The sequence below is a fragment of the Sminthopsis crassicaudata genome, chromosome X (genome assembly GCF_048593235.1).
Source record: "Sminthopsis crassicaudata isolate SCR6 chromosome X, ASM4859323v1, whole genome shotgun sequence".
Classification (NCBI taxonomy): Eukaryota; Metazoa; Chordata; class Mammalia; order Dasyuromorphia; family Dasyuridae; genus Sminthopsis; species Sminthopsis crassicaudata.
Window position 1 is genome coordinate 84,130,100 of NC_133623.1, and position 18,361 is coordinate 84,148,460.

At 40.0% G+C, this 18,361-nt stretch overlaps 1 protein-coding gene and 1 pseudogene across 3 annotated transcripts in view; both read right to left on the reverse strand.

The window, feature by feature from the left end:
* LOC141549151 (transcriptional regulator ATRX-like) overlaps positions 1-18,361 on the reverse strand; it is a 463,311-nt gene that overhangs the window by 428,024 nt on the left and 16,926 nt on the right. For 2 of the 3 annotated variants that reach the window (XM_074278528.1, XM_074278525.1), the window contains one exon: positions 15,279-16,137. The exons of the other annotated variant lie outside the window; for it this stretch is intronic. In XM_074278528.1, coding sequence (XP_074134629.1) covers positions 15,507-16,137 — 631 coding nt within the window. In that variant the 3' untranslated portion in view covers positions 15,279-15,506. Of the gene's footprint in view, positions 1-15,278; positions 16,138-18,361 lie in introns of those variants that run through there. 3 annotated transcript variants of the gene reach the window in all.
* LOC141548949 (ubiquitin-conjugating enzyme E2 K pseudogene) lies at positions 4,710-5,312 on the reverse strand (annotated as a pseudogene).

An 18,361-nucleotide genomic window follows, 5' to 3' on the forward strand; every position in this document is an offset into this window, starting at 1 on the left:
AATAGAAATAAACTGCAACCTTTCCCAGTAAGATCAGGAGTGAAACAAGGTTGCCCACTATCACCATTACTATTCAATATAGTACTAGAAATGCTAGCCTCGGCAATGAGTCAAGAAAGAGATTAAAGGAATTAGAGTAGGTAATGTGGAAATCAAACTGTCACTCTTTGCAGATGATATGATGGTATACTTAGAGAACCCCAAAGACTCTGCTAAAAAATTATTAGAAATAATTCACAACTTTAGCAAAGTTGCAGGATACAAAATAAACCCACATAAATCCTCAGCATTTTTATATAGCGCCAATAAATTGCAACAGCAAGAGATACAAAGAGAAATTCCATTCCAAACAAATGTCGAGAGCATAAAATATTTGGGAATCCATCTACCAAAGAAAAGTCAGGAATTATATAAACAAAATTACAAGGCACTTGCCACAAAAATAAAGTTAGATTTAAATAATTGGAAAGACAATCAGTGCTCTTGGATAGGCCGAGCGAATATAATAAAGATGACAATACTCCCCAAAGTAATCTATTTATTTAGTGCTATACCAATCAGACTCACAAGAAACTATTTCAATGACCTAGAAAAATAACAACAAAATTCATATGGAAGAATAAAAGGTCAAGAATTGCAAGGGAATTTATGAAAAAAAAGTCAGAGGAAGGTGGTCTAAGTGTACCTGATCTAAAGCTATATTATATAGCAGCAGTCACCAAAACCATTTGGTATTGGCTAAGAAATAGACCAGTCGATCAGTGGAACAGATTAGGTACAAAGGACAAAAAAGGGTACATCTATGGCAATCTAGTCTTTGACAAACCCAAAGATACCAACATTTGGGATAAAAATTCATTATTTGAAAAAAAAATTGCTGGGAAAACTGTTAATTAGTATGGCAGAAATTAGATATAGATCCACACTTAACACCATATACCAAGATAAGATCAAAATGGGTCCATGATTTAGGCATGAAGAATGAGATCATAAATAGATTAGAGGAACAGAGAATAGTCTACCTCTCAGTCCTGTGGAGGAGGAAGGAATTTATGACCAGAGAAGAACTAGAGATCATTATTGATCACAAAATAGAAGATTTTGATTACATCAAACTAAAAAGTTTCTGTACAAACAATACTAATGCAACCAAGATTAGAAGTAACAAACTGGGAAAATATTTTTACAGTTAAAGGTTCTGATAAAGTTCTCATTTCCAAAATATATAGAGAACTGACCCTAATTTATAAGAAATCAAAACATTCTCCAATTGATAAATGGTCAAAGGATATGAACAGACAATTCTCAGATGATGAAATTGAAATATTTCCACTCATATGAAAGAGTGTTCCAAATCACTACTGATCAGAGAAATGCAAATTAAGAAACTTTGAGATACCACTACACACCTGTCAGATTGGCTAAGATGACAGGAACAAATAATGATGAATGCTGGAGGGGATGTGGGAAAACTGGGACACTGATACATTGTTGGTTGAGTTGTGAAAGAATCCGGCCATTCTGGAGAGCAATTTGGAACTATGCCCAAAAAGTTATCAAACTGTGCATACCCTTTGACCCAGCAGTGCTGTTATTGGGCTTATATCCCAAGGAAATACTAAAGGGGGAAAGGGACCTGTGTGTGCCAAAATGTTTGTGGCAGCTCTTTTTGTTGTAGCTAGAAACTGGAAGATGAATGGATGTCCATCAGTTGGAGAATGGTTGGGTAAATTGTGGTATATGAAGGTTATGGAATATTATTGCTCTGTAAGAAATGACCAGCAGGAGGAATACAGAGAGACTTGGAGAGACTTACATCAACTTATGCTGAGTGAAATGAGCAGAACCAGAGGATCGCTGTACACTTCAACAACAATACTGTATGAAGATGTATTCTGATGGAAGTGGAAATCTTCAACATAAAGAAGAGCCAACTCACTTCCAGCTGATCAGTGATGGACAGAAACAACTACACCCAGAGAAGGAACACTGGGAAGTGAATGTAAACTGTTAGCACTACTGTCTATCTACCCAGGTTACTTATACCTTAGGAAGCTAATACTTAATGTGCAACAAGAAATTGGATTTACACACATATATTGTATCTAGGTTATATTGTAACACATGTAAAATGTATGGGATTGCCTTCATCTAGAGGAGGGAATAGAGGGAGGGAGGGGATAATTTGGAAAAATGAATACAAGGGATAATGTTATAAAAAATACTCTTGCATATATAGTGTCAAAAATTTATAAATAAAATTAATTTAAAAAAAGATAATGGTCAAAGACTACAGATGAAGGGAGATGCTCAGGTATGGCAGAGCTTGTTTTCTAATTATTTAAAGGATCACTGGATAAATGCCAAAGTAAAAAAAAAACCTACTGTACTAGTGTGTCATGTATAGAAACTTTAATTCACTTTCAGGTAAGATCTCCTACTATTATTTTATTCCATTTGTATATTTTGCTCTACTTCATATTAATGGTCAGTATATTGATCAATATAATCGAACCCATACCTTATCTGATTGTATTCTTTGTGTCTTGAACCATTCCTCCAATCTATGTATTTAACTGTCTATCCCTTGTCTAATTTTTCTGTTATATCAAATATATCAATGTTTCAAAGTATATCAAGCAGATCAAATTTTCTATGCTATATCAAGTACTCAACATATATGCCTTGTGTCTTAAATTCTGACAAATCTGTGAGCAAACTGCTCCCTTTACTGGCTGTTTACAAAATGTAAGTTTTCTCCCCTGTTATGTACATTTCCCCTGACAGGGTGGATCACATTATTTTGTCTTGGGTTGCCTCTACTCTATGTAAAGCTTTTTCTAGAAGGTTTGGTCTCTATTCTGACTTCTTTTCATAGAAATAAACTTCAGCAATTATTAGAGAAAAATCACAGAGCACTCAATTAACATTGAATTCAAGCTGATATAGTTTCCGGAAAATTAATTAAGGTATCTCATTTAGTACTAACCACCATTGGTATGATTTTTTTATTTAGATCCACCATGTACAAAAATATTTTTTCTGTACTTGTTCAATCTATATTGATCTTTGCATTTTATATTAAGTGTCTTATGTCTGTAAAAATTCTATATGTTTTATAAAATCAAACAAATTTATCATAGTTTAATCCCTAAAGTTTTAATGACCTACACTGTCAACATGTTTGATCTTAAAACAAAATGATTAGTAAATACATAGTATTGAAGCTTCTCCATGTCTCAGTGCAGGCTTTGCATATATTTGCCCTAAAGATGAACCTAAGCCTGGAGATGTGATAGACTTTAGACAAAAATCAATGCATAACCTTGAGACATCTGACCAGTTCTTTAAGGTCAAAACATCTTGAGAAATTTGTCTTCAGGAAACCAGGCAGTTCAGTGAAAATAAACAACTCCTAAGAGCCTCATTGGGCTATTTCACCCCCAATACAGGTGTCCAGGATAGATCATCAGAAAGCTTTCTTGGTACTGAGCCTTCTTTGTTCTAAATTAATATATAACTGCATTAAGGCAGAATCTCTTTGGAATCTCACCCATGGAGAGGCTGCTTTGCCTGGGACCTTCCCAATCAGGACGCTGAAAGTTGTGACCTAGGATTCCCCAGCTATTTGAATCAGGAGTTGGTGCTTCCCTGAATTGGTTATATTTTTCTTTCAATATTATTAGTTTTCTTTTTTCTCTTTGCTAGTATGCTTATCTTTGTAGTATTGTTGGGTTATTGTAATTATAGTATTCCACTTTTATTGTAATCATCAAACTATCTTATTAAGCTAAAAGTGGCACCTTTTTACAAGAGTAAATTCAAACCTCATAATCCCTTAATCAGACAACAGTGTAGGATATTGGCCTAAACCTAGATTCTGTCACACTGTTTTCCACTTGTGATTTATTACTTGTCATTCTGTTGCACTTGTATTTTATCAAACACTGAATTACTATGGTCATATGCTTGTGTGTTTTCTACATCTAATCTATTCCATTATTCTACTACTCTTTTTTTTAAATGATACCAGGTAGTTTTGATGATTATCACTTTATAATACAGTTTGAAATCTGGTAAGATTAGTCCACCTTCCTTCTCATTCTTGAATTTTAGGTTTTTTTCCAGACTATTTTGTTACAGTTATTTCTAGGTCTATAAAATAATTTTGGTAGGTTAATTGGAGAAAGCACAAACTAATTAAGTTATCATAGGTAGAGTTGTTATTTGTATTATATTGGCTTAGCCTATCCATGAGTAACTAATATTGTTCCAAATGCTTAGATATGACTTTATTTGTGGGAAAAGCATTTTGTTTTCATATACTTACTGAGTTTGTCTTGGCAGGTATACACCCAAGTATTTTCTAATATCTACAGGTACTTTAAATGTTATTTTTTCCTATCTCTTGCTGCTGGGTTATATGTAGAAATATTAATGATTTATGTGGGTTTATTTTATATCCTGTAATTGTGCTAAAGTTAATTATTTCAACTATTATTCAACAATTATTCTTTTTGAATTCACACAGATGTTTAATTAGCTTTATTTGCAGAGCAAGGTTTTTTCTTTCAGTCTTTAATCCAAGGTAATAATTAGGTAACAATACCAGTTTTAAAAGAATATATACAGAATTGTAAAAATAACAGAGGGTGATGCTCCTGAAAAGGGGGCAGACTGGACTACAACAGCATTTTTCTCTCTCTGCCTCAGTTACTCAAAAGCAATTCTACTGCAGTCTCTACATCCCATGATTTTGAAGACAAGGCCACTATTACTGCATTACTATCAAATCCCATAGCACACAGGTTTTCTATTTTTTTGGCATATTCTGGACTAGAAGCTGGTGCTCCAGCATACACGTGTGCCCAAAATCGAGCTGTCTGTTGGAACATTTCTGGATTCTGTTTGTACTGATTGGCTACTACTGCATCTTGTGGATCATCTGGTTCTGCAGCTGCCAACAAAGCTTGCAATGAGAGCAATACTGACCTTAGAGTCATTGCTGCTGCCCATTGATCTTTTAGAATATCCAAACAAATGGCCCCTGTGACAGAACTAATATTAGGATGCCAAATTTTAGTAATGAAGCGCACCTTAGGGGGATTAAATGGGTACGTTTCTGGTATTTTTATCTCGAGTTGGTATCTTCCTCCTTCACATAGTGTGTCTGGCAGTCCCACTTTTTCTCCTCCAAATTCTATAAAATTTTCATCTCCAAGATCTACTTTACTTCGATTTTTCTTTGTCTCCTTGCTTTTCAGGATGTCCTTAAACTCTCGCTTTATTCACTGCATCAAAATGTTGGCCATGTCTCCTCCCATAGCCGTTTCGCACCACCACCACCACCTCTACCACCACTACCACCACTGGCTTTCTCTCTCCACAGTGCAATAATTATTCTAAAAGAGTGAAAATTTTGTTTCCTGTTTGCCTATTCTAATTCCTTCCATTTCTTTTCTTATTGTTAAAGCTAACATTTCTAAGACAATATTGAATAATGGAAGTGATAATGGGCATTTTTGCTTCATTCCTGATCTTATAGCCCTTACAGAAAATGCTTGAAGATGGTTAGATATTTTAAGTAAAGCCCCATTTATTCCTCTCTTCTCTAGAGTTGGTCTGAGTAGGGTTAGGTTGGGGAAAGGGTCCTTAAATCATAGACTGTTAGAATTGGAAGGATCCTTATGTAAAAGTGTGGAGCTTCACTGATTCCCATCTTATTCAAAGAAAGTAAATATATTTTTTGGGCAAGAGTAGTTATTATTTGAGTCAATCATTCAAAACCAAAAGTACCCCAAGTCTGCATCTATCTTCTGGAATGAGTCAACAGCACTGCCTTAACAACAACGAAGTCAGGGATAACATAGATACAGATAGAAATGACAGTTTGTGTAAAGAGTCCAACCTCTGCCTAAAGGCTGGGCAATTTCCTAAAATGCTTTATCTAAAGGAAATTCTTTTATGCTTCAGAAGAGGGAACCATGTAGACTGAGGCAGGGCATTATCTTAGCTCTAATGTCACTTTGAAAATGAGCCCATAGTTATAAAGTGGTGTTATCCTTACTTAACAGGTCACAGAAGGTCAGGGCTGGGAATTTCCTTAGATCATATAATGGGAGATCTGAAAGCTCCCAAAGATAAGAAAATATGGAACATGACAGCTGGAGGCAATACAAGAACACAAAACTTCAAAGGTGAAGGGGGGGGTCATGTTATGACCAGAAAATGACAAAAGTGAAAGGGACCTTGGGATGCAAAATGTCATGGCTCCTGGAGGAGCTTGGACTACATATAGACTGGCCAATCTGGAAAGGACCTCAGTGAAGAGATAGACAGAGTTGGGAGGGCCTTGCAAACATTGAATGTCATTGCTGGAAGGATATGTGGCTAAGGTCACAATTTGTACAAGAAATCTTTCCACTTTGGATGGAAACTGAGATCTTTTATTGTTACAATTTCTTTTTTTTTAATTTATAATTTTTTTCACAGTATATATGCATGAGTAATTTTTAAAAATAATATTATCCCTTATATTTATTTTTCCAAATTATCCCCCCCTCCCTCCATTCCCTCCCCCCGATGACAGGTAATCCCATACATTTTACATGTGTTACAATATAACCTAGATACAATATATGTGTGTAAATACCATTTTCTTGTTGCACATTAAGTATTAGATTCCGAAGGTATAAGTAACCTGGGTAGATAGACAGTAGTGCTATATTGTTACAATTTTAAAGATGTCCTTCAAAACTAAGACCAAACTCTTCCTGCCACCATCTTGGGTAGACCTTAGGATGTGTAGGGGGCAAATGCAGTCAACCTAATCCCTGAATCTTTAGTAATAAATGAATAAAAAAAAGCAATGAGGGATTGTTTTCTTGCCATGTAGTACACATGAACTTATGTAACCCCTACAGAGCTTACACACCACCTCCCATTGTATAAATGATTTCTCTGGAATCCTGGGCAAGTCACTTAACACATTTTACCTCAGTTCTTCATGTGTAAAATAACTTGGAGAAGGAAATGGAAAAGGGCTGTAGTATCTCTGCCGCCTCCCCCGAGAAAGGCCAAATGGGCTCACACACAGTCAGACACAATGGAAAAATGACTCGGCTACGGTCAGATACACTTAGACTCACACTGCTCATCTGTCATCCCCACAGGCATCAATGCATCCTGTATCATCAGCAAAGAAAACAGACAGATGCGCTACAGAAAAGAAGCTCATTTTCCAGAACTCCTCATTCTTCCCACAGCTGCTGAGCTACATCAGGAAAACAATGGGGTGTGGCCCAAATGCCGTTTCATCTTTTCCCCAACCTCAAAAGGATTGACAGGGAATTGGTAAAGGGTTCATATGAAATGAGCCATGCTATTTTTACATTTCAGTTCCACCCCGTGTGTGGCAGGACCAACGTCTACCAGCATTATTCCACAAAACGCGTTTGATCCATGCCCCTTGTCTACTCACAAAGCAATATTTGGCCACAAAACCTGACCAAGCTCCTACTACAGCCCCAAGACTCTCTTTATTTAGTTCTGCAATGATCTCACTCTCCTACTAACCACAATGGCTCCTCAGAAAAATTTCATCTCAAGGAAATTGAAACCAATTCTTGACACATGAAAAGGTGCTCTACTCTCAAGGGAGTATGGAAAGGGACCCACAGGGCCAAAATGTGGCAAGAAACTGCAAACGGAGTGGATGCCCATCAGTTGGAGGATGGCCGAATAAGTTATGGTACATGAATGTTCTGGAACATTAGTGTTCTACAGGAAATGATCAGCAGGATGATTTCAGAGAGGCCTGGGGACACGCACGTGCACTGATGCTGAGGGAAATGAGCAGAACCAAGAGATGTTCATACAAGGCAACAAAAGGGTACGATTCTGATGGACATGACTTTTTCCAATAATGAGATGATCTGAGCCAGTTCCAGTGATGTCGTGATGAAGAGAGCCATCTACAACTAGAGAGAGGACTATGGGGACTGTGGAGCACCACATAGCATTTTCACTCTTTTTGCTATTGTTTGCTTGCATTTTGTTTTCTTTCTCATTTTTTTCCCTTTTTGACCTGATTTTTCTTTTGCAGCACAATAAATGTAGAAATATGTTTAGAAGAATTGCATTTATTTACCATATACTGGATTACTTGCCATCTATGGGAGGAGGTGGGGTGAAATTTTGGAACAAAAGGTTTTGCAAGGGTCAATGCTGAAAAATTATACACGCAGATGTTTTGAAAATATAAAAGCTTTAATAAAAAAAATTTTCATATCTCCTTGTAAGAGCCCTTTAAATGGGTAGCACCACAGTGCATCGGGAGATTGAGGCCCAAAGTAATTTCTGTGGATATTAGGACTGCCTTGTAGGTGGGATCTTGGCCACATTGAGATAGCTTCATAATGGGTGACAGCTCTCTCTGATTGGCTGTGTGTGTGACCTCACAGGCCCTTTATAAGCCCAATGCAGGCAGCAGTCCCTCTCTTTAACCTGGCGCTCTTCACCCTGGCTTCCTAGCCTGGGTGGCCAAGCCAAGATGGGTAGCCAAAAGAGGTAAGGGTTTTGGTAGTGAACACATGGGTCTTCTGACCAGGTGTTCACTGGGGAACCAACAAGTCAGGGCATCAGTCAGGGCATTATGTGAGTAGGTATAATAAAGACTTTTAAGATTACACGTGGCTGTTCTTGAGCACGCTACCGGTTATTAAGCTATAGATTCAAGGGATTGTGGCCAGAGACCTTTGAAGGCCTCAGAGGAGGCAAGCCGGGTAGAGTTCACACTGCAAAGGTCAGTGGTCAAAGGTACTCTGGTGGATCTAGGACAGACTAGTAATTGTAACTGCCAGGAGGGCAGATTACAAATGGTGCCCAACGTGGACACATCAGGAATTATCAGGAATTGAAAATATTTAATATTCAGAATTAAGATTCTGAAAGATCCGGTAGAAATGCCACTTAGGAGGGAAGGCAGAGAAGTAACATGGACCCAGGTAACTCTGGGATCAGGCTCAAGGACACAGCTGAACATAATGCTTATATAAAGAGGTTAAAGAGCCAGATGGAAGATCTTTTAACAGAGATCACCACTGAAGAACAGCAGGAAGCTTGGAATCAAGCTCCCAGGAGGCTATCCCCACACCCATTAAATATAGCTCAGACAGGGAGCAACCTAGAGCTAATGCGATTGTATGACAGTATCGAGTATAAAATGCCACAGCAAGAGTTGCTGCAATTGCAGGTTAAACTACAGGTTGAGATAGAGAAAGAAGGAAAAGCTAGGTTACTACAGATAGAACAGGAAGAGTTCAAACCAGTGGCTGAAGCTAAAGAAGGAAATAAAGGAACCACATGGACTAAAGTTGTAGAAATTCTTCTTAGTGTTTTGTTGGTTTACCTTGTGTATTGTTGTTTAAAGGAATTTATCAATTACTCTTCCATTGAGAAGAAGTTTAGTCCTTTTTATGTGCAAAGCTCAGGTTTGATTTTAAATCAGCCTTTGGGGAATTTTCCAATTCCTCTTCCCTCTGCCTCACCTTCTTGGGCCAAGGGAGAAGGGGAGGAGGAAAAGGAAGGGCGATAATATCAGCAGCACTGCCCATTAATCCATTCAAAACTCCTGTGTCTTCATTTCAAAAGACTGGAGTGGGCTTTATGGCCCAAGGCATAAAGGAATTGTGGGGTATTGAGTATAATCAGAAAAGTTTTAAAAATACAGTTCAGTTAATTTCTAAGAAACCTTACAGGGATAAGACCTTGCAGTTAGAGAGAGTGGAGTTTTATACTTGTAAAACTGCTAGGATCATCTTTGGAGAGTTGGAACTCCTCTTTTCTTACCTCGTGGATTTTCTACTTCCACAGGTGGGCTTGATTTCCCAACCCCCTACGAGTAATTATTACACAGTGTTTATGTTTAGAATGGTTTGGAAAATTGCTGTTTTAATCACTAGAATAAATAGACAGTGTGTGATCTTTGACCCAGGAGGAAAAGTAATATCAAATCTATTGATTCACACTCCTGCAGTACAATTCGGTATCAGAAACTCAAACTTTGATTTTAGGCAAAAGAATTCAGGGATATAGCCGAGTGTTCTTTTTTCATTAACTGTATGAGTGGCAGACCACTGAAAAGGTATCGGCTTTTTTAAGAACTTCGAGAGTGAGTGAGAAAGCACTCAGATAAATATACCCTGCATGTCCATTTTCAGAGTGAACCTTCAAATCATTTACAATCAGGCTGCTAGAATCTTATATTTGCAAATTGTGATAACTAAAGAGGAAGCTAGAGCATGGCAAAAGGCTACACAGCTTATCTTTCTTTCACTTTCCTATACTCCCTATAGGACAAAACCCTTATGCTTTGAAATTTAATGTTTTAAGACCAATGGACATTATGGCTTCATTCCAATCTGGAGAAGCAGCTAGACATGTGATCAACCATTTTTCCATTGTAGAAATTTCACATGCATTTAAGACAGTTTATGGATTGGCTTACAAATATTTGGCCTTTAGGTGTTTTTGCATTGAATTTGACTTTGCCCATTCCATTGGCATTTCTTATAATCCTATTAGTAAAGTCATTACTGCACAGACTATATCCCCAAGATCATCTCTTCTAAACAAGAGAAGGGAATTTTGGGATATGCACAAGATGGGATATGTGATTGCTTGCAATTTTTAAATTTTGATTTTACATTTTTAAACACTTTTGATTTTACATCTTCAAAGTATTTTGATTTTACATTTTAAAGTTATTTTGGTTTTACATTTTTAATCTATTTCAGTTTTACACTTTTAAATTATTTTGGTTTTACATTTTTTAATTCTTTGCATTTTACCTTAGCAATGCACTTCGGGCATACACAGAAAGTGCAGCTAAGTGACAGACTGACTTTTGTTAATCTTTTTGACAACAACTTTGTTTCCACTGTGAGGTGGAAAGGCCTGGATGGCATTTGGAAAGGCCCAAATTGGGCCAGGGTTTGGGGCACCGGGTACATTCCTTCCTAGGTGCAGATCCAGTAGCAGAGGAGTTCATCCCCACCAGAGACATTTGCAACCTGGGGATCCAAGAGAAGGACGAGACAACAGCCCAGAGGGACCAGCCAGATGTCCGCAGCCCTCCAGACGCTGATGGCAGCAATGTCCCTACTGACCGTGACACCAGAGACACCAGACACAATTCCAGTGTAGCAGCTGAAATGGACTGTTTCGGGTGATATGCAATATAAAGACTGTAAATGGACGGTGGGCCTGCTTGCTCCTCCCGTGGCTACTTGCCATATGGTGGCCTGGGAAGAGGCTTTGCCCTATGCTTTCTATTGAAGGACTATGCTTTTAAATTAGTGGGTGAAAAACCAACGCACCCACCTGCCGTTGTTACTGAGACAATGTTACTGGACATGACTTTGCTTATGTGCACCTGGGAAACTAGAATTGCTCTAGGATTGTGAAAAGTGCAATAGAGAATTGTGATAAGCTAGAATTGCTCTAGGATTGTGAAAAGTTCAATAGAGAATTGTAAGAAACTAGAATTGCTCTAGAATTGTGATAAATGTAACTAGAATTGTGACACCCTACCTCACTGATATTTGTTAACTAGAATTGTGATGTTTTACCTTGTTGACTTCCCACCTCAGTGTTGACATCCTACCTCACTGGCATCCAACCTCTTTGGCTTATTATCTCGAGTATGACTTTGATGAATGGGTTGAACACTAGGGCCACTGTTGAGCCTGGTTCTCATTGTCATACTTCTGTTTACTGATCTGCTGCTTTGTTCCTCCTTGGGCATGACACTCTGTCATCTCATACATCAAGTGAACTATAACTGGTGCTAAAAGTTTAGCTTGGTGAGATGTGCGGTTCCCGCAAAACAAGAGAAGGGAATTGTAAGAGCCCTTTAAACGGGCAGCCACAGCACATCAGGAGATTGAGGCCCAGAAGTAATCTCTGTGGATATTAGGACTGCCTTGTAGGTGGGATCTTGGCCACATTGAGATAGCTTCATAATGGGTGACTCTCGCTGATTGGCTGTGTGTGTGACCTCACAGGCCCTATGTAAGCCCACTGCAGGCAGCAGTCCCTCTCTTTAACCTGGCACTCTTCACCCTGGCTCTCTAGCCTGGGTGGCCAAGCCAAGATGGGTAGCCAAAAGAGGTAAGGATTCTGGTAGTGAACACATGGGTCTTCTGACCAGGTGTTCACTAGGGAACCAACAAGTCAGGGCATCAGTCAGGGCATTATGTGAGTAGGTTTAATGAAGGCTTTTAAGGTTACACGTGGCTGTTCTTGAGTTCAATACCAGTTATTAAGCTATAGATTCGAGAGATTGTGGCCAGAGACCTTTGAAGGCCTCAGAGGAGGCGAGCCGGGTAGAGTTGACACTGAAAAGGTCAGTGGTCAACGGTACTCTGTTGGGCCTAGGACAGACTAGTAATTGTAACTGCCAGGAGAGCACGTTACATCTCCTGAAATCTCCCATAGCTCCTTCCCACTCACCCCCATGGTGTCAGTTGAAGATTTTGTCTCATAGTTTCCTGAACATATGTAGGTCATTCTGAGAGCTCCCTCTTGTTCCCTCCTCTTCCTTGCACTTCACTCAGATCCCTCTGCCGCCGTCTCCTCCTCCATGCCTTTTTCACACATAAAGTGGAGCTTAGGGCTTACTGATCCAAATTCCTCTCTACCTGCATGATGCTCCCTTCCAACCCATTTCCTCAGCAGACCACTTCCTCTATCACCTCAGTTCTCTCAGTTCAGTATCTCCCTGGGTATTGGCTACTTTCCCCTGCCTATAAACCTGTCTGCACCATCCTTAAAAACATCTGTCTTGGTCTCTCCTTCCCCTGTGATTATCCTCCCATTTATCCGTCACCTCTACTTGATCCCTCTTCTCAGTTCTCTACAGTCTATGTTCTGCTCTCCTCATTCCACTGAAACTTTTCTCACGTTGCTCATCATATCTTTGATGGCAGTTCCCGTGTGCTTTTCCTCCATCCTCACCTTTCCTCATTACTTTGCAGCCTTTGGCATTGCTATTAGCCCTTCTCTTGATACTTTTCTCTAAGTTTTTCTGAAATTCCTCCTTACAACTTCTCCTTTTAATCACTAAACATTTATGAAGTGCCTATTATGTGCCAGGTTCTGAGCTAAGCCGTGGAAACATAACCAAAGCTAAAAGACAGCCCCAGCTGAGTACCCGCTCCCCTTGGCCACGGCTTCTCAGTGTCCTTAGTTGGAGCCCCATCCGGGTCGTTCCTAGTGTCCCCCTGGGCCCAGTCCTGGGCTGCCTTCCATTCTATCATAATGGCCCTATTCCCAACAACATCTTCAGTGCTTATCACCTCCTCCTGTTAATCCCTTACTCTTTAGGTGCAATGTTCTTTTCTAAAATATAATGTTCTCTGGGAGCAGATTTCTTGGGGGGCTTCTGGAGGCAGCCTTGGTTTTACTTCAGTGTAATAATCACCTCGAATGCAGCCAAGAGTTAAAGTCCAGATGCTTTATTGTCTCCTTCAAAATAGCCTGCTTAGTTTTCTTAGAGCCCTCTCTCTCTCCTTGGTTCCGAGAGCACTGGCCTCTAGTCCTTTGTCTCTTCCAGCTTCAGCCTCTAGCTGCATCGGAATCCAAAGCCTCCAGCCAGCAAAAAGGTGCAAAATGGAATGAAGCTGACTCTGCCCCTGAGTGGGCTTCTCCTTATAGATGCTCTCCTAAAGGTGTGAATCTTGTGCAATTCTAGTAAGTACATTACTGAACGAGAGAACTCTTAAGTACAGTGCTCAATTAGACAACTAATGTCTCTATCAATTCCAGTGACTTAGCACCTTGTAAGAGTCTTAACATTTAGGTGTTTGCTTCTTAGTTCCTTTTTTGCCTCTTTTTTCACCTTATCTGCTTCTTCCCCCTTTTGCACCCTCAAGTAGATTCCTCCTCCCACTACCCAAACAAGGCCTCCCTTGTTCCCCTTCTAATTCTTTCCTCCCTCCACCTCCTCTCCCACCCCCTGAAGACTCTTCAGTTCTTGAGACTACAAGGCTTAACTTGCCCTCCTTGCCAATGCTGTTTGACCCACAGGCATCTCACACTCCCTTTTATCCCTTCCCATTTACCGTCCCATTTGTGCTCCCATCAGTATCACCAATTGGCATGAGCAACACCATTGCTTGTTTCTCAGTTGAATTATTAAATTCAAACCCGACGTGCCTTGCGAATTGCATCCTTGGTGTTTGTTTTCTAGAGACCATCCGTGCGTTTGGTGACCTGGTATTTCATTAGCTGTCTCGGGAATGTCTGTGGAGTTATCAGGTATAACTTCCTGCATTACACTTCTTAGTTTTAATTTTTATTTTTAAAGCTTTTTGTTTTCAAAACACATGTATGCATCATGTTCTATTCCCCTTATGGGACCTAGCTGCTATTCTATTTTTTACTGAAGGTCAATCAGAAATGATTTCAGTGGGGTTTGGAGAAGAGACTTTTAGGATACTCAGTTTACTTACAAGATGTTGCCCATGGTGACCACTCACCCTGCACAGACCACCTCACTCACAGGGCTGGTGACTCTCCTCTGGAGCCCCTTCATCAACACCACCTGCTGTTTCCTGCTGCCAAGGATTCTGTCAATCTCATCGTGTCTAATGGGACTGTGAAACCTGAGCACATTCTCATTACAGATGATATGGTTTTGATCCACAGGGGGTGATAGTACTGTAACCCCAACGTCCCCAGGTTTAATGTACTAAGATTTCTGTCTTCCAGACTTGCCTCAGTCATTTTTCACATGGCCTTGCAGGAGGGATATCACTGCATACCTCAGCCTCTGCAAGGGACATCTCACCTTTGGATGCTAATTGGGCACAAGTCACCTCCATCTCCACCCTGATCAGTCAGAAGCCATTGTGGAAGATGAGCCCTGCATCTCCAGCCCCAAATGAATTGGGGTCTCCATTCTTTGGGACGGGAATGATGGAGTCACAGCATCTGCCCCAGCCCAGATATCCTGTCCCTTTCTCTCAGGAACTTGACTTGACCAACAGGACCCTTTAGCTTTTCCATGCACATGTGGCTGCTGCTTCCACCCTAGAAGAATGCCTACCATAATCCAATCCCAGGGACGTTCCCCTTGCCTACCTTACCCGAGATTGTCCAAAGGTATGCACAACCTTCGGAGATTCTCAGATTTCCCTGCTCTGCCCACTTATCCCAGAGGAGCCACTAAAACTGGGTGGGTCAGAAGTCCACCAACTCCATGAAAAAGAGAGGCATTTCAAAGGAGAAAACACAAGCCTTTATTTGATCACGTCTCAGGAGCCCTGGGCATCTCCCCTGACCAGGGCGGACTGGCAGTAACAAGAGGCGGCTTACAGAAAACAACCAGAGGGTTACATACCCAAACATAACAAATCTGATTGGACAGAGCGGGTGCCCTCACAGTGTAGCTATGACCAAGGAACTATCTCTTACCCAATCCTAACAAAGAAATCTTAAGTTTATTATTTTTTAAAAACATTCTTATTTTCTCTTTCTGTATTATTTTCCTCCATGTCTTTAACAACCAATTTACTTAATTCTTCCCAGGCCTCCTGAGCATTATGTACCTCTGTTATCATAGATTTCACAATTTCACACTGAGAGTGCCTCTCACTTGGGCTCACTTCTGAATAAGGGGATGTTTGTTGCAATTGTTGCAGCAAATTAGTGCTTGTTTCTCTCACATACTCAACCAATGCTTTTGTTTTCTCAATCAAGTTTTCTGGAATCAGTAATGTGGGGAAAGGGCACGGTGCAGTGTCAGAGGAAGGAAGAAACACCTGAGGTGTCTCTTCAGCACAACTTCCAGGATTTAATTTCTCTGACTGGGCACATGTGTTATCACTCTTTTCACTTACTAACTTTTTCTTTTTACACTGCGGATCTAAGTGTGATAAATTGTCAAATACACAGTCACACATGGCAACCAAATCCAATAAAGGCTCTGGCTGACAAATGTAACAACTCCACTCAGTGTTTTCATCCATCACTTTTGACAGCTCCTTTTCCCCTAGATTGCGCTGAATGCATTTTGTACAAAAAGCATTATGGCAGAAACCACAAAAAATTAAATCTCCACCTTCTGCACACCATCTGAAATGTAAAAAACAAACAAAACTTTGAAGCATCATTCTTAGTCAACAATATAAAGACTTTATAAAAATATACCTCAACATATATTCTTTTAAATTATCCATGTAAGTATAAAAGTAAAAGCAGGAACTTATCCAATCTCTCTTAATGAAACATCTTTACAACTTTAAATTACGGCCCCAAACTAATTGTGGAATGTAAAGAAGCAACAAATGGAAAGGATAAGACCAAATTAATGTAGCCATTCCAGGGCCTCCCACACATGACCTTGAAAGGCTACAGAATCAGCAGCAGCTGACACTTGCAGGGCTCTCAGGAAGGACTGAGAAACTCCTCAGAAAGTGGATCCTGAGCTGGCACTGGGTCCAGGACTCTGTTGCATTGGCTAAAAGGAGACCCACATTAACATCCTAAGGCAAGAACAAAGACTAGCACCCAAGGGGGTCGTTTGCAGATCCAGTTCAGAAGAGAGCTTATGGTCACTCACACATTTTTAAAAGTTCACACTAGAATACCAGTGACAAGAGCTCTCCTTAGATCATAACACCTTAGAAAAGCAGAAAACTTAGAGATGCCCAGAAACAGCTCTGAACCCACAGAACAAAAACTGGAAGCTTGGGGCAATGCTCTCTTCATTCAGGACCCAATTTTATTACAAAGGTACAACTGAAGATAGGCTGGGAAGACCATTCAGTAAACAACAAAAAGGAACATGACCATAAGAAATTACTCTGGTGACAAGAAGATCAAAACAGAAAATCAGAAAATATCAACACAGTCAAAACTTCCACATTCAAGGTCATAAAAAAAACATGGGAATTAGTCTCACACTCCACAAAGAATCTCTGAAAAATGCTTGAAAAAAAGATCCCAAAAGGGAAGTAAAGAGGTAGAAGAAAAGTTGGGGAAAATAATGAAAGTGATGCAAGAAAATCATGAAAAAAGTTAACATCTTGGTATTAAAATGCATTTATGCAAAAAAAAGATTTTAGAAAGAAAAACTGGGAATTTCACTAAAAAAACTTTTTAAAAACTTCAATGAAGAACACAATGCATTGAAAATTGCAACGGGTAAGTGGGAACTAATGAAAACAATGTGATATTTCTCAAAAGAAAATGAAAGTCAATTTGTTAATTATGAGGCAGACATTTGTGAGCACCTTTGTGGCAAAGAATACAGAGCTTTGATTTTACTCCAGGAAATTCTGAGTTCAAATTCAGGCTCACTGACTAGCTATGCAGCCCTGAACAAGCACTTGACCTGGCTAGTTTTGACGAACCTCACAGGTTGTTGTAAGCTCAGGAAGAAGCCCATCTGACCCTTATCAGATATAAGAATTCCATTAAGAGAATTCTCTTTATAGAATGATTGTGAGGATGAAACTCCATTGTCCATCCCTCAAACCCTGTGCATCTTTACACAACCTTTAGAGATGCTGATTATCATATCTTTAGACAGGTCCTGGCCCTGGTCTGCCCGGTGTATTCCATCTAGTTCCTTGATTCCGCCCACTTTTGAGCTCCCTCACACTTCCTCTCCTCCTTGATCCTCACCCCCTTGAATTCCTGCCTTTATCCCTGAGATATCCCCAAGGTTGTATTTCCCTTATCAAAGATCTGCTTAGGACAAAGGTCTTTGCCACGTTTTCTTCCTGACTAAGCCCACCAGGAGGTTCTTCTTTCTCCCTGCTCATAGTGTCTTCTCTCTAATGGTGCCGTCCTCCTTACTCTAACTCACTGCTGAATCTGCTGCACTCGGATATGGGCCAGAAGTCAGAAACAAGGATTCTTACAAGGTGTTAAGTCAGTGGAGCTGACTTAATAGTCTAGTTCAGTACATTTACTTAGTACTTAATACAGTTGCACAAGATTCACATGAGAGAGGATATAAGCTCTGGCAAACTCAGCCAGAAGGAGAACGAGGGAACATAGAGAAGTGGTGCCAGGCTCTCCTCCTTCCCTTCTCCACTGAAACCAAGCCTCCAGAAGGCCTCCAGAAAACTAGCCAAACCCCAAGTGAAGGAGATAGGACTGTGAAGGAGACAATAAAGGATTCGGCTTTCACACCTGGCTGTTCTTGTGGTGGTTACTGAACTGACAAGAAGGCTGCTCCAGAGAGCATCAGAGACCCCCCCCAAGAAAACCAAAACCGAGAACATTACACAAATCCTCTGTGAATCAAACATACCCATCAATGACGTACTTAGGCCTCCTGGAACGTTCT